The sequence below is a fragment of the Perognathus longimembris genome, chromosome 1, assembly GCF_023159225.1.
Source record: "Perognathus longimembris pacificus isolate PPM17 chromosome 1, ASM2315922v1, whole genome shotgun sequence".
In the NCBI taxonomy this organism is placed as follows: Eukaryota; Metazoa; Chordata; class Mammalia; order Rodentia; family Heteromyidae; genus Perognathus; species Perognathus longimembris.
In genome coordinates, this window is record NC_063161.1 from 45,567,097 (window position 1) to 45,588,060 (window position 20,964).

Sequence of the window (20,964 nt, forward strand, 5' to 3'; positions counted from 1 at the left end):
TGGAGCCTTCATGAAGAACACCACCCCCCCCCCCATCCTACACACTCACCCCAAATTAACACTGCCGGCTAGAAGTGTGTGTGTGTGTGTGTGTGTGTGTGTGTGTGTGTGTGTGTGTGTGTGGTCCTGGGGTTGAACCCAGGGCCTGCATGCTTGTTTCTTAGTCCTCCTCCCCACCCTCCAGGCCAGCTCTTGAGCCACAGCTCCACTTCTGGCTTTCTTTGGTGGTTAATTGGAGATAAGAGTCTCTGTGAAATTTCCCACCTAGGCTGGTTTCAAAATGCTGTCCTCAGAACTCAGCCTCCAGAGTAGCAAGGATATACCAAGCCACCAGGGCCCTGTCCAGCCAAAATTATTTCAACCTATCTATTCAGTACTGATGTGCAACCTAGAGGGCCATTCTCTGCTGAAGGCTTACCTGTTGTACAACAGGGGAAAAGACATCACCCTGCTTTCAGAACTGGAAACTTGAGACCTTTCTCAGGTTTTCTTCCTAGGATTTGTTGTTGTTGTTCACTTGTGGGGCTTGAGCACAGGGCCTTGGTACTGTTCCTTAGCAGCTTTGTGCTCAAGACTAGTGCTCTATGACTTGAGCCACACAGTGCTACTTCCAGTTTTTGAGTGGTTAAAGATAAGAGTCTCACAGAACTTTTCTGCCTGAGCTTGCTTTGAGCCACCATCCTCAGATCTCAGCCTCCTGAGTAGCTAGGATTACAGGCATGAGCCACTGGGCACCCAGATCTAGGAATACTTTCACTTTTTTTTTTCTGGTCCTGAGGCTTGAACTCAGAGCCTGGGCTGTGTCCCTGAGGCTCTCTGTGCTCAATGCTAGCACTTTATCACTTGAGCCACAGCACAACTTCTAGCTTTTTCTGTGTATATGGTACTGAGTAATTGAACCCAAGGCTTCATGCATACTAGGCAAGCACTCTACCACTAAGCCACATTCCTAGTCCTCACAATTTTTTTTTTTTTTTGCTAGTCCTGGGCCTTGGACTCAGGGCCTGAGCACTGTCCCTGGCTTCTTTTTATTTATTTTATTTATTTATTTATTTATTTATTTATTTATTGAACACAAATTTTTTGACAAGGTGTTGTGCAAAAAGGGTACAGTTACATAGTAGGGCAGTGTGTACATTTCTTGTGATATCTTATGCCCTGCTTTTGTTTTTTTTTTTTTTTTTTTTTGGCCAGTCCTGGGCCTTGGACTCAGGGCCGGAGCACCGTCCCTGGCTTCTTCCCGCTCAAGGCTAGCACTCTGCCACTTGAGCCACAGCGCCGCTTCTGGCCGTTTTCTGTATATGTGGTGCTGGGGAATCGAACCTAGGGCCTCGTGTATCTGAGGCAGGCACTCTTGCCACTAGGCTATATCCCCAGCCCTTATGCCCTGCTTTTCTATCTCTTTTCTACCCTGGCTTCTTTTTGCTCAAGGCTAGCACTCTACCTCTTGAGCCACAATGCCACGTCTGGCCATTTTCTAAATATATGGTGCTGAGGAATTGAACCCAGGGCTTCACGTATATGAGGCAAGCACTCTTGCCACTAGGTCATATTCCCAGCCCTCCTCACAATTTTTTAAACCTTACTAACATCTGTTAACTTTACAAGCAGGTTAAATTTCCTTAATATTTCTTCTGATATACTGAGACTGGAGTTTCCTGTGGTCAGATTCAAACTCATTACATGGAAACACTAATTCTCCTTAAGTGGCTCTCTCCCCTCCTTTAATACTCAATAACCTTAGCAATACTCAAGGAGAAACCTCTCCTTGTCTCCTTTGCTTAAAAACAATTGTAGCCCAGTGCCAGTAGCCCCTGCCTGTCATCCTAGCTAGTCAGTAGTATGAGATCTGAGGGCCTCAGTTCAAAGCCAGTCCAGACAGAAACATCTGTAAGACTTTTATCTCCAATTAACCAGCAAAAATCCAGAAATAGAGATGTGGCTTAAGTGGTAGAGCTCCATTCTTGAATGCAAAAGCCAAGCAAGAGTGTACAGATTGGGCTAAGAATGTAGTAGAGTACTTAGTGGTAGAGTGCTTGCCTAGGACGCTTGTAGCCCTGGGTTTGATTCCTCAATACCACATACACAGAAAAAAGCCAGAAACGATAGAGTCCTAACTAGCCTTTGAGCAAAAGAAGTCCAGGCACAGCGCCCAGGCCCTGAGTTCAAGCCCCAGGACTGGGGGTGGGGTGGAGGGAAGAGTTATAAAGCTTATCTCTCACAGTAGTTCAGTGGTAGAGCACATGCTAGAATACCAGAGGCTCTAGGTTTAATCATTAGTACTGAAGCAAACACCTAGAAAACCCAGTTGTATGTACTTATAAGGTTGTTTTTGAATTTAAAGAGGAACAGGCAGTTCAAGTTCTAAATTACTATGTTGTGCTCAAGCTTTATGAAGCATTCAGAGTATGTTAGCTGTATCTGCTCCTATTATCTTCCACTCCACCCCTCCCAGCTAGATCCCAAGATGTTTACTGGTGTCTGTTTATTGTTCAGCACTTAGAGAAACATCCCGGATATAAGCAGGGCATAAGGCTGCCATATTTCTGGTTGGCTGTGTTAAGAGCTGCAATGAATACATAAATGAAAGAAGGAAATCTTTACTTGTCAATGGACTCTATTTTTTCGGCATTCCTTTCTCTTTCCTCACTCTAATCCAGTGACTTTGGCTCTTGTTTTACTATAAAAATGCAGATATGGGCTGGGGATATGGCCTAGTGGCAAGAGAGCTTGCCTCATATACATGAGGCCCTGGGTTCGATTCCCCAACACCACATATACAGAAAACGGCCAGAAGTGGCGCTGTGGCTCAAGTGGTAGAGTGCTAGCCTTGAGCAAAAGGAAGCCAGGGACAGTGCTCAGGCCCTGAGTCCAAGGCCCAGGACTGGCCAAAAACAAACAAACAAACAAAAAAAACAACGCAGATAATCAAGCCAGGTGTGAATGGCTCACACCTGTAATCCTAGCTACTCAATAGGCTAGGAAGCTAGATCTGAGCACTGCAGTTCAAGGCCAGCCCAGGCAAGAAAGTCCATGAGCTTCTCATTTTCAGTTAATCACCAAAAAGCCAAAAGTGGAGTGTGACTCAAGTGCTAGAAAGCCAGCCTTGAGCTAAAAAAACTCAGGGACAATGACTAGGCCCTGAGTTCAAACCCCACAACCGACCAAAAAAAAGAAAAAATTCTCACAGGCTTTCCTGCTGTGGCTGGCTATGAACCACAGTCCTCAGATGTCAGCTTCCTGAGTGGCTAAGATGCCAGGCTAGCTGATAGGATTGGACAGAGACAGCTGGACTGCAGAGTAGTCACAAGCTTCGACTCAGTCTGAAGGAACTCAGATAAGGTTAACATCCCTCCTGCTCCACACCAAGTGTTACCAGGGTATCTGACAGCCCCACCATTTCCTGCTTGGCCAGTCTGTGCATGATGTTATCCATCTCAGGATATTCTTACAGAAGTCAAGCTGGCTAGTCTACTGGTCTTCAGATTATCTCCTGATAGAGGACTGAAGAGCTAGCATAGCCGTAGGGCCAGACTATAAATGCATGTTTTTGTCTTTTCAGATTGAGTGTGAACTGTGTCTGTTTTCTGTGGAGCAGAGGGAACTGGCCTCCCTTCACCCTTTCAAATTCTTTGGATGTGCTATGAATTAAATTGGCCTAAGATGAGACTGGGGATGCAATTTCATGGTAGAGCTCTTGTGACACATGCACAAGGACCTGGGTTTGATACCCCTATCCAAAAAAAAAAAAAAAGAATGACATACAAAAGAAGGAAAGAAATAAAGAAGGAGCTTGGAACTGGTGGCTCACACTTGTAATCGTAGTTACTCAGGAGGCTGAGATCTGAGGATGGTGGTTTGAAGCCAGCTGGGGTAGAAAAGTCTAATCTCTAATCTCCAATAAACTACTCAAAAACAGCCAGAAGTGGTCCTGTGGCTCAAGTGATAGAGCTCTAGACTTGAGCACAAAGAGACTCAGGTATAGTGCCCAGGCTCTGAGTTCAGGCCCCAGGACTGGCCAAAAAAAAAAAAAAAGAAGGAAAGAAGTGAAGGAAAGGAAGAAAGGAGAAAGGAAGGAAGGAAGGAAGGAAGGAAGGAAGGAAGGAAGGAAGGAAGGAAGGAAGGAAGGAAGGAAAGAAGGAAGGAAGGGAGGGAGGGAGGGAGGGAGGGAGGAAGGGAGGAAGGGAGGAGGGAAGGGAACCTTTAACAGTAAACAGTTAACAGCAGGTGCTGGTGGTTCATTCCTGTAATCTAGCAACTCAGGAGGCTGAGATCTGAAGATTACAGTTCAAAGTCAGCCTAGGTAGGAAAGCTCATGAAACACTAGTCTCCTTTAAAAAGCCAAAAGTGGTGTGGCTGCAGTGGTAGAATACTAGCCTTGAGGAAGAAAAGTTCACGAACAGTGCTCAGGCCCAAAGTTCATGGCCTAGTATTGGCACACACACAAATAAAATAAAATAATTTAAATCTGTTTAACACTTATCTTGACAGACACATAAACAACTGCCTCTCAGAAAGCATTGTTGCATAGCCTTTTGTGCTCTATATGTTTTCATATTTTATGTGACAAAAAAATGACATAAGCCAGGCCCTAGAGGCTCACACCTGTAATACTAGCTACTCAGGAGGCTGAGATCTGAGAATCGTGGTTCAAAGCCAGACTGGGCAGGAAAGTCTGTGAGACTCTTATCTCCAATTAACCAATTAACCACTAGAAAATAAGTGGTGCTGTGGCTCAAAATGGTAGAACACCAGCCTTGAATGAAAAAGCTCAGGGATAGTGCCCCAGGCCCTGATTTCAAGCCCCACAACCAACTAAAACAAAAAACAAACAAACAAACCGTAGCTGGGTATGGTAAATCCATAACTGTAATCCCCATTTGGGAAATAAAGGCAGACCGTTTATGATTTTTTTTTTTCATTTTGCCAGTCCTAGGGCTTGAACTCAGGGCCTGAGCACTGTCCCTGGCTTCTGTTTTGCTCAAGATCAGCACTCTACCACTTGAGCTACAGCACCACTTCTGGCCTTTTCTGTATACGTGGTGCTGAGGAATCCAACCCAGGACTTCTTGTATAGGAGGCAAGCACTCTACCACTAGGCCATATCCTCAGCACCCGGTTTGTGATTTTTAAGTCCACCTTGGGCTACATAGTATATTTAAGATAAGGCTTGCCTGAGATGGCTTGGGAAAATTGGGAAGAAAAAATGTGGAAGAAAAGAGGGAAGAACAGAAGAAATGTCTTCAGGTCAGCTTGTTGGTGTAGCTTTTAGCAAGCTGGCCTCATTCTACCTTCTCCTATTTCCTCATAACAGCACGTTGAAGATTATTCTTTTCCCTTTGGTGTTTCTTTACTCCAGTGAAATGTCTCTAGGTCTCCCCTTAGTTTTCAAGTGACTTAGTTAACAATCCCTCCTCTGTTGTCCTGATTTCTTTGGCCATTACCTAGTCCATTTTACAGTGTGTGAAGCCCAGAACTAAAGGTCAAATCCCAGTGGAACTGTCACTTAGCACCCCCTGGACATTGTGTCTATTCAGAAAACCCAGTGTCAATTTAGTGACCCAGCAACTCTAGTCCTGAGCACTTAACCAAGAGAAATGGAAGTGGAAGTCCCCGCCAGAGCTCACAGCAGTGTTTTATAGCAGCATTGTTCATAGCATCCAAGAAATGGAAACACCCACGTGCCCCTCAATGGGAGAATCTAAACAAAACATACTATATGCCAACACTGGAACACTGTTTGCCCTAAAGAGAATGCGGGGTTTGGTAGCATGTGTGTTATTCCAGCTGGGGGGACTGCGGGAGGATTGAAGCCCAGGCATACAGGGAGATTGTACTTTGAAAATAAGCCAGGTGCTGGTGGCTCATGCTACTCAGGAGGCTGAGATCTGAGGAATATAGTCTAAAGCCAGACAGAGAGAGAGAGAGAGAGAGAGAGAGAGAGAGAGAGAGAGAGAGAGAGAGAGAGAGAGAGAGAGAGAGAGATTTTGTTGATAGGCTGGCTTTGAACTCCTGGGCTCAAGCTAGCCTTCTCAGCCTCTCCAGTGTTGCTACTATGCCGTTCCCAGCTCCCATCCTACTTTACTTGGACCTCTCTCTCCTTTGTGTCTCCATTGTCCCTGCCCTATTAGTACTCAGATTCCTTCTCACTTTTTTTTTTTTTTTGGCAGATTTTAGGGCTTGAACTCAGGGGCCTGGACTCTGTCCCTGAGCCTCTCTGTGCTCAAGGCTAGCACTCTACTGCTTGAGCCACAGCACCACTTCCAGTTGTCTGGTGGTTAATTGGAGTCTCACGGACATTCCTACCCTGGCTGGCTTTAAACAGATCTTTAGATCTCAGCCTCCTGGGTAGCTAGAATTACAGGTATGAGGCACCAGTACTGGGCTAGGAATACTTTTTTTTTTTTTGCCAGTCCTGGGTCTTGAAATCAGTGCCTGAACACTGTCTCTGGCTTCTTTTTGCTCAAGGATAACACTCTACCACTTGAGCCGCAGCACCACTTCTGGCCTTTTCTATATATGTGGTGCTGAGGAATGGAACTCAGGGCTTCATGTATACACAAGGCAAGCACTCTTGCCACTAGGTCACATTCCCAGCCCTAGGAATACTTTTTTTTTTTTTTTTTTGGCCAGTCCTGGGCCTTGGACTCAGGGCCTGAGCACTGTCCCTGGCTTCTTCCCACTCAAGGCTAGCACTCTGCCACTTGAGCCACAGCGCCGCTTCTGGCCGTTTTCTGCATATGTGGTGCTGGGGAATCGAACCTAGGGCCTCGTGTATCCGAGGCAGGCACTCTTGCCACTAGGCTATCTCCCCAGCCCAGTCCCCTGATTTTTTAACACTATGCAAATAAATAAAACAGCAGTCAGTTAAGAGCTCATGTCTTCTTGCAATGTTGACCGGCAAGGTTGCTAGCAGGCTAGCTAGCAATTGGGAGGTTGAAACTGGGAGGATAGTGGATTGAGGACAACCTAGGCAGAGAATTCACCATATTTTCCTTGTCTCAACCAATAAAATCTGGGTGGGGTGGCATATGTCTGTCATCCTAGCTCCTTGGGAGTCTTACATTGGGGGGATCATAGTTCAGGGCTAGCTCAGGAATACATACAAGACCCTTCTTGGCCAGGCACTGGTGGCTCATGCCTGTTCTCAGCAGGCTGAGATCTGAGGATTGCAATGCAAAGCCAGCCCAGGCAGGAAAGTCCATGAGACTTATTTCCAATAAACTACCCAGAAAAAACTGGAAGTGGTGCTGTGGCTCCAGTGGTAGAGGGCTAGACTTGAACATGATGAGGTTCAGGGACAGTGCTCAGGACCTGAGTTCAAGCCCCAGGATTGACAAAACAAAGCAAAACAAAATCCCTTCTCAATCAATATCTGAGTGCAGTGATACATGCCTATTATCTAGCTATGTGGGAGCCTGAGATAGGAGGATTGTGGTTCCAGACCATTGAGGTAACAAAGAACAAAGTCCATGAGACTACATCTCAAAGCTGGCATTTACTCACCACCTGGCTAGGAAGGGTAGACCCCACCCAGGTCTGGGCCTAGACGCAATTTGAGGCTCTCTCCCCCAAATAATGAGTGCATATTTTGGGGTGTGGCTTAGCTGTATAGCACTTGCCTAGCAAGTGCCAGACCCTGAGTTCAAACCTCCATTCTGCCAATAAATAAACAAATTAATACAGTTGAAAAAGCAGATCTACTCAGCTGGTGCTCATGGCTCACACCTATAATCCTAGCTACTAAGGAGGCTGAGATCTGAGGATCCTGGTTCAAAGCCGGCCTAAGCAGGAAAGTCTGTGAGACTCTTATTCTAATAACCATACACACTCACACACACAAACACACTGTCTCCCCCCCCGCCCCCCCCCCGAATCAGAAGTAGAGCTGTGGTTCAAACTGGTAGGGTGAGGAGCTGGGAATATGGCCTAGTGGCAAGAGTGCTTGCCTCATATACATAAAGCCCTGGGTTTGATTCCTCGCACCATATATATAGAAAAACCCAGAAGTGGCTCTGTGGCTCAAGTGGCAGAGTGCTAGCCTTGGGCAAAAAGAAGCCAGGGACAGTGCTCAGGCCCTGAGTCCACGCCCCAGGACTGGCAACAACAACAACAACAACAAAAAGAGAGAGAGAGAGAGAAAGAAATGGGGGAAGGGAAGGGAAAGGTAAAGGAGGGAAGGGAGGCAAGTAGACAGATTGGGCACAGTGTCTCACTCCTATAATCCTAGGTACTCAGGAGGATGAGATCTGAGGATCAAAGTTTGAAGGCAGTCCAGGCAAGAAAGTCCATGAGACCATCTCCAATAAATTCAGGAAAAGGCTGAAGTAGCACTGTGGCTCAAGTGGTGGAGTGCTAGCCTTGAGCAAAGAAAGCTCAAAGAAAGCACAGGGACAGTGCCCAGGCCCAGAGTTCAAGCCCCAGGACCAGGAAAAAAAAAAAAAAAAAAAAAAGACACATTTTGAAGAGGAGCCGTCCCCACCCCCACCCCCACCCACCCATTTTCCAGCACACTGCAGATAATCAAAACCTCTGAGCCAGCGAGGTGGAATTTTACCGCCAGATCCTTGAGCCTTAAGCATCAGGAATGTGGCTGTTATTTTCAGAGACATCCCAGGCTGGCCTAGCCTAAATCTCAGCCTCCAGGGTGGCTGAGGCTACAGGTTTGAGCTATGGCATTCAGCTTGCCTGACGTCTTTAAATATTAACTTGAGAAAAAGCAGGTACACTCCAACTTGGACTTAAGACATCTTTGTCCTGGCTACCATAAGAGCCTCCCTCTCACTACGGTCAGAATCCTGGGATCTACCAGTCTTGTTGACGCCCATGACCTCAATCTGTGAGTCTCAAGTAAAGTTAACTCTGCATTCCTCATTCTGTTTCCATCTCTTTTTCTTTATTTTGGTTTTTGTGCAGGAGCCACTGGAGCTCAGCTCCTTCTATCAGTGTTTTCCACATGTGGATCATTTTACACAGGTACTGGCTCCAGCCAGTACCTAAAGTCCTGAGCTTTTTTTGTGTGCCAGTCCTGAGACTTGAACTCAGGGCCTTAGCACTGTCCCTGGCTTTTTTTAGCTCAAGGTTAGCACTCTACCACTTGAGCCACTGCACCAATTCTGGCATTTTTTTTGTAAGTGTGGTACAGAGGAATCGAACCCAGGGCTTCATGCATGCTAGGCTAGCACTCTACCACTACGCCACATTCCCAGCCTTGGCTATACTTTTTTTTGACAGCAATGTTTTATGCAAGAAGAAAATTGAATTGACATACTTTAAATATTTAAGGAAAAATATGTGAGTGAAATTGTGATAGAAATGCAGGAACTCAAGAAATATTCCCATGAGCCCTTCCTAAAAAGTCTACTTTAGAAGTCATTTCAGAGACAGCAACATAAAGATTGAGAGCAAACACTGGACAGAGCTTATTAACAGATTTGAGACCAGATAAAAGTTAAAAGAGTGGCTGGGAATGTGGCTTAGTGGTAGAGTGCTTGCCTAGCTTGCATGAAGCACTGGGTTTGATTCTCTAGCACCACTTAAACAAAAATAGCCAGAAGTGGTGCTGTGGCTCAAGAGGTAGAGTACTAGCCTTGAGCAAAAGAAGACTACTGCAGTGCTCAGGCCTTGAGTTCAAGCCCCAGGACTGGCAAAAAAAAAAAAAAAAGAAAAGGTTAAGAGAAGTGTTTTATGCCTGTAAGCCTACCTACATAGGAGGCTGAAATTTGAGGATTACATTTCAAACAGGAGAGTCTGTGATATTTTCAATCATTGAAAGAAGTGGATGTAGCTCAGGTGGCAGTTCCAGAGGTCAGGGATATTACCCAAACCCTGAGTTCAAGCCCTCAGACCAGCAACAACAACAAAAAAATCATAAAACATAAAATGTTGGCTGGGCATGGATGGTTTATGCATTTAATCCTAGCTACTCAGGAGGCTGAGATCTGAGGATCATAGATTAAAGGCATCCTGGGTAGGAAAGTTCATGAGATTCTTACTACCATTTCACCAGCAAAAACATGATAACTCTTAAGTAGTAGAATACCAGTCTTGAGCAAAAAGCTCAGGGACAATGTTCAGGCCCGGAGTTTAAGTCCTACAATCAGCACATACATGCACACACACGCACACACGTGCATACACACATATGCAGTAGTAGACTAAAAAGAGGGAAATATAGCTGCTGGAAACTAACTGTAAAGGCATTGGGCCTCTCAGTCTCTGTGGCATTTCTGCCTTTGGGGTAAATGGCAGGATTCCTTTGTGAAAAGGGAATCTTCTGATCTACTAACAGCCCTAAGGGCTAAAAGCAGGCAGAAAGGTAAGGGAAGATTATAGTTTCTGTGGCTTGCTTTGGGGAAGAAAAATACTTATTTTGTCTCTCTCTTTCTTTCTTTTTTGTCACTGTTGGGGCTTGAACTCTGGGCCTGGACACTGTCCCTGATCCTCTTTCGCTTAAGGCTAGCCCTCTACTACTTGAGCCACAGGACCACTTCTAGCTTTTTTGAGTACTTTTTTGGCGATAAGAGTCTAGCAGCGTTTCCTGCCTGGGCTGGCTTTGATCTACAATCCTCGGATCTCGGCCTCCTGAGTATCTAGGATGACAGGTGGGAGCCACTGGTACCTGGCTGCTTTTTTTTTTTTTTTTGCCAGTCCTGGGCCTTGGACTCAGGGCCTGAGCACTGTCCCTGGCTTCTTTTTTTGCTCAAGGCTAGCACTCTGCCACTTGAACCACAGTGCCACTTCTGGCCATTTTCTGTATATGTGGTGCTGGGGAATCGAACCCAGGGCTTCATGTATATGAGGCAAGCACTCTTGCCACTAGGCCATATCCCCAGCTCCTGCTTTCTACTTTTTAAAAATATTTTTTAGCTAGGTGTCAGTGGTTCAGGCCTGTAATTCTGGCTACTTAGGAGGTTGAGAACTACGTATTGAAGTTCAGCCCAGCAAGAAAGTTTATGGGGATTTATTTCCAATTAACTAATAAAAGCTGAAAGTAGAGCTGTGGTTCAATTGGTAGAGTGCCAGCCTTGAGAGTAAAAGCTAAACATGAGTGTGAGACCCTGAGTTCGAGCTCTAGTACTAGCACAAGAGAAGAAAGAAAGAAGAAAAAAGAAAGGAAGAAGGGAAGGAAGGAAAGAAAGAAGGGAGAAAGAAGAAATAGACACTAACTACATACATGATTAGAACTAAAAGGAGAGTTGCTTTAGGAATTGAGGTAGCAAGAATAGTAATAAGAGTTACATTTAGCTGGGCACCAGTGTGTCACACCTGTCTAGCTAATCAGGAGGCTCAGAGCTGAGGATCACAGTTTGAAACCAGCCCAGGCAGGAAAATCCTACTCAAATACTGCATGTGGAGCTGTGACTCAAAGTGGTAAAGTGTTAGCCTCGAGTGCAAAAGCTCAGGGACAGTGCCCAGGCTCTAAGTTCAAGTACTATAACTGGAAAAACAAAAGTTACATTTACTGTGATCTGTAATCTACAGGCGTCAGCTACTAGCCTGAGTCCCTTATGCTTCCTTCATGATGATTTCATTTAATCTCTAACATTTAATCTTCCAGAGGCTTGTGAGGAATTTATTATTGTTACTCACACTGGATCGCAAAAAGGTGACTTTCTCAATCCAATGCACTCAGTGCATTTCGTTAGAATTTTTCCCAGGGGTTTACCCCCAACAGTTGGAACTCCAAGCTCCTGCCCTTTGGTGATTGATTCAGTTCTTTTCTAACCCTTAAATCTTTGGCTAGTTTGACTATGAGTGAATGTTCAGAATTCAATTTTTCACCAAAATTTTACTGAGAGAACTTAAAGAAGACCTCAGTAAGTGGGAAGCTGTTGCTATGGTTTGAAAACTTAATGGTTAGAAATTTAATTTCAATGCAATCCTGTTGCCAGGTGGTGCCTGTGAGAGGCGATCGGGCCAGGCTACTCTGCGCCCCCTGGTGGACTCATGCGGTTACTGCAGCGATGGGTTTCCCTTTTTCTGGTTGTTGCTCTCCCATTGTGCAGCTGCTTTGTCTTGTCACAAAACAAGAAGCCCTTACCAGCTGTCAGCCCCTCCATATTGAATTTCTTTTTTTTTTTTTTTTTTGGCCAGTCCTGGGCCTTGGACTCAGGGCCTGAGCACTGTCCCTGGCTTCTTCCCGCTCAAGGCTAGCACTCTGCCACTTGAGCCACAGCGCCGCTTCTGGCCGTTTTCTGTATATGTGGTGCTGGGGAATCGAACCTAGGGCCTCGTGTATCCGAGGCAGGCGCTCTTGCCACTAGGCTATATCCCCAGCCCCATATTGAATTTCTTAGCCTTCAGAACTGTAATAAATGTCATCTCTTTATACAATGTACTATCTATAGTATTCAGTTGGAGCTGACTAGAACACACCTACCTTGTTCTTGGGTGGAAAGAGTCAACATTGCTCAAATGTTAAAAGTTCTCCAAATTGATCTAGGCATTCAATGTAGTCCCAGTTAAAATCCAAACTGATTTGCTTTTCAGGCCTGAGACTAGGACTCAAACTCCATTACCTGCCACTATTGCTCCTTGAATAGCGCTCTACCAACTGAGCCAAGCCGCCAAATCCTCCTCACAATTTTTTTTCTGCTTACCCTATATGACTGTAAGACTCACTAAACAAGTGCTGGGGTTCAGCCCAGGCAGATTAGTGTGTGAGAGACTCTATCACCAATTAATCAGCAAAATGCTTGACTGGAAGTGTTTGTTTGTTGGTCACGAGGCTTGAACTCAGCCTGGGATTGGTCCCTGAGTTTCTTTGCTGAAAGCTAGCACTCTACCAGTTTGAGCCACAGGGTCACTTCCATTTTTTTTTTTAAAGTGGTAAACTGGAGATAAGAGTCTCATGGAGGGCTGGGAATATGGCCTAGTGGCAAGAGTGCTTGAGTCGTATACATGAAGCCCTGGGTTTGATTTCCCAGTACCACTTATATAGAAAATGGCCAGAAGTGGTGCTGTGGTTCAAGTGGCAGAGTACTAGCCTTGAGCAAAAAGAAGCCAGGGACAGTGTTCAGGCCCTGAGTCCAAGGCCCAGGACTGGCAAAAAAAAAAAAAAAAAAAAAAAGTCTCATGGAGGAGCTGTGAATATGGCCTAGTGGCAAGAGTACTTGCCTCATATACATGAAGCCCTAGGTTTGATTCCTCAACACCACATATATAGAAAAGGCCAGAAGTGGCGCTGTGGCTCAAGTGGTAGAGTGCTAGCCTTGAGCAAAAAAAAGAAGCCAGTGACAGTGCTCAGGCCCTGAGTTCAAGCCCCAGGACTGGCAAAAAAAAAAAAAGAGTCTCATAGACTTTCCTGCCTGGGCTGGCTTCAAACCTCAATCTTCAGATCTCAGACTCCTGAGTAGTTAGGATTACAGGTGTGAGCCACTGGCATGTAGCATTTTTTTGTTTATTTTGTTTTATTGGTGCTGGTCTTAGGGCTTGAACTCCAGGCACTCTCTTTCATCTTTTTCCCTCAAGGCACTTGAGCCACATCTTCAGTTTGAGCTTTTTTTTTTTTTTAATCTTTTTTTCCTTTTTTATTGAGTTTAAGTAACTACATATATTTCACAGTATACATTTTAACCTTCACAATGATGAAAGTCATCATTCTATTTTATAAAGCTTACGAACTTCATGAACTTTCACAATAAAACTATTTCTTCCACATTGGGTGATATGTACATTTCTTTCCTTTTATTTAGTATCATGTTCCCTCTTTCTCTCTCATTCCCTCCTTCCCATCACCACCCTTGAGTTGCTCAGTTCACTTTCATCAATGTCCAATGTAGCTGATAGGCCAACCCCTCTGCTCTATTTTTTCCCCCTCACCCTCTTTCTACTCATTTTGTGCTCCCGTCAACCCAGCTTCCCTTATATACCCATATATAGGTAAGGAATATAGGGTCATCTAAAAATAATAAGACAATTTCAGAAGAGGTCCTTTGTTTCTTATCTTTGGGGTTCTTTTTTTATTTTTTTCCAGTTCTGGGGCTTGGGACTCAGGTCCTGAGCACTGTCCCTTGCTTCTTTTTGCTCAAGGCTAGCACTCTACCTTTTGAGCCACAGTGCCACTTATGGCATTTTCTGTTTATGTGGTGCTGAGGAATCGAACCCAGGGCTTCATGCATGTTAGGCAAACACTCTACCCTTAAGCCACCTTCCCAGCCACACCTGGCTTCTTTTTGCTCAAGGCTAGCACTCTACCACTTGAGCCACAGCGCCACTTGCAAGCTTTTTTTCTATATATGTGGTGCTGAGGAATCGAACCCAGGGCTTCACGTATACAAGATGAACACTTTACCACTAGGCCATAGTCTCTGAGCCTTCATTGTGCTCAAGGCTAGGGAGCTACCACTTCCGGTTTTGAGTGGTTAATTGGAGATGAGTCTCATGGGGACTTTTCTGCTCTGGCTGGCTTTGAACTGCAATCCTCAGATCTCAGCCTCCTGAGTACCTAGTAATACAGGCATTAGCCACCAGTGCCCAACTTACTTTATTATTTTATAATATACGGTGTGGCAGGGGGAGTGTTAATTACTTGAGTCACATAGAGCACATTTTCTTTTTCTCTTTTTCTTGGTTGGTTGTGGGGCTCGAACTCAGGGACTGGCTTCTCTCTCTGAGCTCTTTCACTCAAGGCTAGTGCTCTACCACTTTGAGCCACACTGCCACTTCTGGTTTTCTGATGGTTAGATGGAGGTAAGAGCCTCACAGACTGGGCTGGCTTTGAACCGAGATCCTCAAATCTCAGCCTCCTGAGAAGCTAGGATTGCAGCCCTGAGCAACCAGTGCCCTGCACAAGAGTACCTTTCTTTTTGGACAATGCAGAGTCTAATTCCTATGCAGTACTTTTCGACCCCTTTGCACTTTTCCCATTCTACTTTCTTTTACAGTCCCCTACAACTCAGGGATCATTACCAGTAAAATCATCCAGTCTCAATGTCCACCCTCTGCTCCAATGGCAACCTGGCTCCCAAAAGAACCCGTCCACTAACTGCACACTCTCCAGTATGGTTATTTGGAGCTGGGGTCTCAGATTGGTAAAAGAATTTACTAAAGAAGTAGAGCTGTAGCTCAAGTGACAAAGTAAAAAATAAAAAGGGATAGGGCCCAGGCTATGAGTTCAAGCAGCAGTACTAGTGCAAAAGAACGAAAAAGATAAAAGAACTGGGCTGGGAGTGTGGCTTAGTGGTAGTGCTTACCTAGCATGCATGAAGCTCTGGGTTCCATTCCTAAGAACCACATAAATAGAAAAAGTTGGAAGTGGCGCTGTGGCTCAAGGGGGAGAATTCTAGCCGTGAGCAAAAAGCAGCTCAGGAACAGTGCCCAGGCCCTGAGTTCAAGCCCCAGGACTGGCAAAAAAAAAAAAAAAAAAAAAAAAAAGAAAAAGGAAGAAAAAAATAATTTATTAAGACAGGAGGCTAGGAGATAAATAGGTTTATTAGGATAGTGGTAGAGAGCCTCATCTGGTTGCTAGCCCTCCAAAAGGGCACAGCCCAGCAGTGTTTAGACAGGGTACACAGGGGATTTTGTCTTTGGCTAGGTTATTTTGTATTGGCTATTTCCTGTGTTGTGGAATCTACTGCTCATCTAGCTGTCTCATTCAAAACAAAAAAATGACATCAGCTAGGCGCCAGTAGTTTATGCCTGTAATCCTAGGAACTTAGGCTGAGCAGTGTAGATGGCGGGTTAAAAGCCAGCCCTGCACACAAAATTGGAGGATCTTATCTCTAATTAACAAGCAAAAAGCAGGAAATAGAGGTGTGGTTCAAATAAGTAATGTCAATCTTCAGTTAAAAAAAAAAAAAAAAGCTAAGGGACAGTGAAGCCTGGAGTCCAAGCCCCAGTACCTACACAAAAGGAAATTGGGGGCTAGGAACGTGGTTTAGTGGCAGTGCTTGCCTAGCATGCACTAAGCCGTGAGTTTGATTCCTCAGCACCACATAACCAGAAAAGGCTGGAAGTGGCACTGTGGCTCAAGTAGCAGAGTGCTAGCCTTGAGCAAAAGAAAGTCAGGGACAGTGCTCAGGCCCTGAGTCCAAGGCCCAGGACTGGAGAAAAAAAAAAAAAAAAAGAGGAAATTGGGAGTTAGAAGCCTAACCTAGGGTCACACAACCATTAAGAGAGGTGGAATTCACAGCCTGGAAATCAACCCTCTTAGATTTCTTTGGTTGTATGGTTTGAGCCCAGGGCCTGGGCACTGTCCCAGAGCTCTTTTGCTCATGGCTAGTGCTCTACTTTGAGCCACAGCTCCACCTCCAGGTTTCTGGTCAATTGGAGATAAATCCTAGACTTTCCTGCTGGGGCTGGCCTTAGACTATGACACATAGTTACACTATGACACATAGATCTCAGCCTCTTGAGTAGCTCCCATTATAGGCCAGGATCAAAAGCAGTTGGTTCTGTGTAACCAGGACTAGGACTCAGAAAAAATAAAGGGGGGAGAGCACTAAACACATAGGCAGTTAATATTTCCTTAACAAATAAGTCCAGATTTTAGCCTCAATTCCTTCATTACCGCCCAGGAAGGCCATATAAAACCATTTGGCATGGCAGGACAGACAGGATGCTTCCCCACAGCTGTGCTAAATGAACTTTTTTTTTTTTTTGCCAGTCCTGGGCCTTGGACTCAGGGCCTGAGCACCATCCCTGGCTTCTTCCCGCTCAAGGCTAGCACTCTGCCACCTGAGCCACAGCGCCCCTTCTGGCCGTTTTCCTTATATGTGGTGCTGGGGAATCAAACCAGGAGCTTCATGTGTAGGAGGCAAGCACTCTTGCCACTAGGCCATATTCCCAGCCCCTAAACAAACGTTTTTGTGACAGTCCTGGGTCTTGGGATTCAGCACTGTCCCTGGCTTAGGTTTGCTCAAGGCTAACACTCTGCCACTTGAGCCACAGCGCCACTTCTGGCTTTTTCTACGGATGTGGTGCTGGGGCTAGGCAAGCACTCTACCACTAGGCCATATTCTCAAACCAAGATCAACTTTTTTGTTATGGCCCTTGGCATTAGATTTCCGTCATAGCTACCAAAATAATATTCTCAGCCAGGGGCTGACTGAGGCACACCTGTGATCCTAGCTACTTAGGTGGCTGAGATCTGAGGATGGAGGTAATCTTGAGCAAAAGCAGATCAGGAACAACACCTAGGCTGAGTTCCAAGTCCAGGACTACCCCCACCCCACAAACACCAAATATCTGGAAGTAAAGGATCACAGTAAAAATATACACTAAAATCAAGCCCAGCACAGCATTTTAAATGTTTAATAGAAGTCTTTACAGAGCGAAGATGAAATCTCATCTCCTTTGGCCTAGGAGGACTGTTTCAAGGTATTTACAATTAAGCTGCTGCTGTTTCAGTACAAGATTTGTGGCATATGCTGACCTGTTAATCTGGGCTCATTAGCATGAAGTTAAATGGACTTCCAAATACTATACACACCTTCCTTGCTGAAATATTTCCTTAAGACACCTTTAAAAAATATGCTTGAACTATAACCACCCCCCTCCAAGTCTTTTTTTTTTCTGCCAGTCCTGGGGCTTGAGCACTATCCCTGGCTTCTTGAGCCACAGCGCCACTTCCGGCATTGTTTATGCCCAGGGCTTCATGCATGCAAGGCAAGCACTCTACTGCTAAGCTATATTACCAGCCCCTCCCAGAAGTCTTGAATGTTACATTCCCTGTTAAACTCCCAGCCCTATGTTCTTTTATCTATATTTTTCTTTGTTCCAGGAATTCAACTCAAGCCTCATATATACACATTGCCAAGCTCCCTCCTTTTGATGCATTTCCAGGGTGCCAACTTAAAACTTGGATAGGTTGAGATACCCTACCCTTCTCACATAGACATGCAAAAATCCCTAAAGAAATATTTAACACGTAGAAATAAGTGGGAGCTGGTAAAGTGCTTGCCTAGCATGAATGAAGTCCTGGGTTTGACTCCTCAGTACCACATAAACAGAAAAAGCCTTAAGTGGTACTGTGGCTCAAGTGGTAGTCCTAGCTTTGAACAAAAGAAACTTAGGGACAGTGCCCAGGCCCCAGGACCAGCCCCCCCCCCCCCGCCCCAAATCTAACTGGTTAGCTTTTCCCTCCGTGAAAAGGCTATGGCACCACTTACTTGAACACTTGGCATAAATCACACAAAACCCCTATCTGGCACAAATTCATTCAACACAAAATATAAAGTATAATTTCCATTGATCTTTATTTTCCCCCAGAAAACAGCTTTTCTTCACTCTCTAAGTATCCAGTTCCTTACATGGGCTTTGGTGGAGGTCGTGGAGCAGCACCCTGGATGGAAAAAAAGATTACAAGGCCTTAGGTTTGATCCTACAAAAAGATAATGAATCAAAACCCCTCCCATCTCAATGTACACCCCAATGTACTTTAAAAACTGGCTAAAGTGGAGTAATACCAAACTATCCCATGTTAAAACAGGCTCTTTAAATATGATACGGTAACCCCTCTGTACTGCACTTTGACAATAAGGGGAAAAACAAAAGAAACAAACAAAAAAACAGGCTCTCATTTGAGAAGTCTCTAAGCAAATGTTTTAGGTGTCAATTCCTTTTCCTTTCTAGAATAAGAACATGATTTATTTTTCCAGAAGTCATTTTTCATTCACCACTCTGAGTATCTACATCCACCTTTACAAATACTTACAGCAGGTCTAAATCTGGGTGGGGGTGTTCGGTCTTTCCGGGCTTCACGAGATCGATTCCTGACCACCTTGCTGTGAATGGCACAGCTCACGCAGTAATGGAGCTTTACGTAGAGCTTGGGAAGCACATAAGCTGAGAAAACATTTTAAAGAAAGCATTAGGTGTTATATTAGCCATTCTGCATTAATTCTTGTTCATTCTGTCAAAGCTGATGTCTGACAGATTTCTGGTATCTGATATATGTAACTGCCGATGTCACAAAGAATACCACCCCAAGTCTAAGTTCACATTCTATATGTATGGAAGGTCAGTGCAGAGCCACCATTGCACACACACTGCCTGTATGTAGACAGGCCTGTAGTATGAACCCAAGCATATAGGAGAGCTCCGCTGAAGGAAAAAGAACCAAAGCTCTGAATTCAACCTCCAGCATGTAAAAAATGAGACCAATTCCTCCAAGTTTTTTCTTTTTCTGTGTAATCCCCTTCAGTGCCAGTGGCCCACAGGCAGAGGCCAGGCAATGGTTCGGGACCACAGTTTGCTCTGGCATGGAACACTATGAAAGGCCCACGGGGACGAGCCTGCCATAAATCCAACCCATGCATTCTCCAAGTTTTGACAGCTATATAACATCCATCCTCAAGAACCTTCTTGTTGCCTAAATAACAGTCAAGGCTTTTAATACACCATCGCAACTAGTTACACAAACCAGATTCTACCTCTAGGAACAGCTTCTGGAATCATCCCAAACAGTCTTGTCTGGTTTCAAACCTGAGTGGCAGCTGCTCAAGTCAACACCCACACCCACACAAACCCCTGCCCCAATGCTCAAAATGATGTAAGGCAGTAAACACAACATTCACTTTTACCAAGCACACGGAACTTTCCCCAACCTGTCCCGCAGCGACTAATTGGGAGGACAGGTTGAAAGGGCTGTAAGCACTGGGCTCTCACACTCAAGACTCACCGTCGAAGACACTCGCTTCGGAAATGTCCCTGACGGCAGCGGCCTCTACAATGTTCCGAATGACGAACTTCTTAATGGCCTTGTCCTTGGGCACGCAACGGGCGCAGTTTGTACAGCGAATAGGCTGCACATGGCCGCGGCCCTTTTTGGCTCGGCCGTTGTTCCTTCTTTTTTTCGTCTGCGTTAAAGTAAAAACTTTATTTTTACTGCCCAGGCTGAGAGCCAATTCCACCCCCCATCCCCCGCAGGCCCAGAAAGTGCCCACCAAACCCAGCGTCCGTCCGGGCCCAGAACGACACGCATATCTCCCCCCACCGTTCCCAGTATCCGGGCTCTTAAATCCCTACAAGCTGATAATCTGCTGCTTTTAGTTTGCACTAGGACTCCAGGCTCACCACGCGTGCGAACTCACCATCTTGGAAGCGAGGGCCAGAGAGAGAACCCGCCTCTCGGCCCAGGCCTCTTATATACACGAGATCCCTCCGCCAGCACAGGAAGAAATTTTAGAAGACGTATAATTCCAATAAAACGTAGTAAACCACTGAACTTAAAATTTCCTGGTTTTATTTAGCGTTTCTGCTAAAGTGTAAGATGGAAATAAATTCCTAGAATTTATTAATCTGTGGAGAGAAAAAAGTACCGATGGGACTTTTTAGCCTGCTTGCGGAAGAAGACTAGATTTATGTTCTCTACGTATCATGACGCGCTACCCCGGAAGTAGTTCTAGCAGAATAGCTTCCGATTTACAATCGTCGGTTGCGGAAATTGCCTGTTAGCCCTTAGTGTAGGAGAGCTGCATGCTGGGAGTTGTAGTACGAAGCAAGAGGCTCCACGCCTGGGCGCAAAGACCAAAGGGGGCGCCATACCACGGTGAGACGCCTTCGCTTCATTTCCATTAGACTAAGTGTAGGAAAGGCTGACTGGAAACCTTTTGTGTAACCGGGCGCTGGTGGCTTACATTTGCAATTCTAGGCACTAAGGAGGCTGAGATCTGAGAATCTCGATTCGAAACCAAATCTTCCCTCGTTAAGACACATCCTTGAGACTCTTATCTCCAGTTAATCAGCAAAAGGCTAGGAGTAGGGCCTGTGGCTCAAGCGGTGCAACTCCTGGTAGAGCTGCAGCCTTGAGCTGAAGTAGCTAAGCAAGACCACGAGATCCTGACTTAAAGCCCAGTACCTCCAGTATAAAGCCTCCCACAGAGGGGACATTAGCAATTGGGATTGGTTCTTAGCCTAGATCCTGCTAACACACTTTAAACTTGGGTTGCATTTTGTTTATATTCGATTTTTTTCTCCCTCCTTTGCACCGTTCCTCCATCCCTCCATCCATCCCTCCTT

The 20,964-nt window shown here is 45.3% G+C and overlaps 1 protein-coding gene and 1 non-coding gene across 2 annotated transcripts; both read right to left on the bottom strand.

Moving 5' to 3' along the window:
* Positions 1 to 18,176: 18,176 nt before the first annotated feature.
* Positions 18,177 to 20,183, bottom strand: Rps26 (ribosomal protein S26). Its single transcript, XM_048349983.1, has 4 exons — positions 20,037 to 20,183; positions 19,625 to 19,802; positions 18,659 to 18,789; positions 18,177 to 18,286 (listed from the first exon to the last, which is right to left on the bottom strand). Exons 1-4 carry the CDS (start codon positions 20,037 to 20,039, stop codon positions 18,251 to 18,253), a joined length of 348 nt encoding a protein of 115 aa, XP_048205940.1. The 5' UTR covers positions 20,040 to 20,183; the 3' UTR covers positions 18,177 to 18,250.
* Positions 19,128 to 19,260, bottom strand: LOC125341528. Its single transcript, XR_007209002.1, has one exon. It is a non-coding gene; the product is annotated as a small nucleolar RNA SNORA42/SNORA80 family (small nucleolar RNA).
* Positions 20,184 to 20,964: the final 781 nt, after the last annotated feature.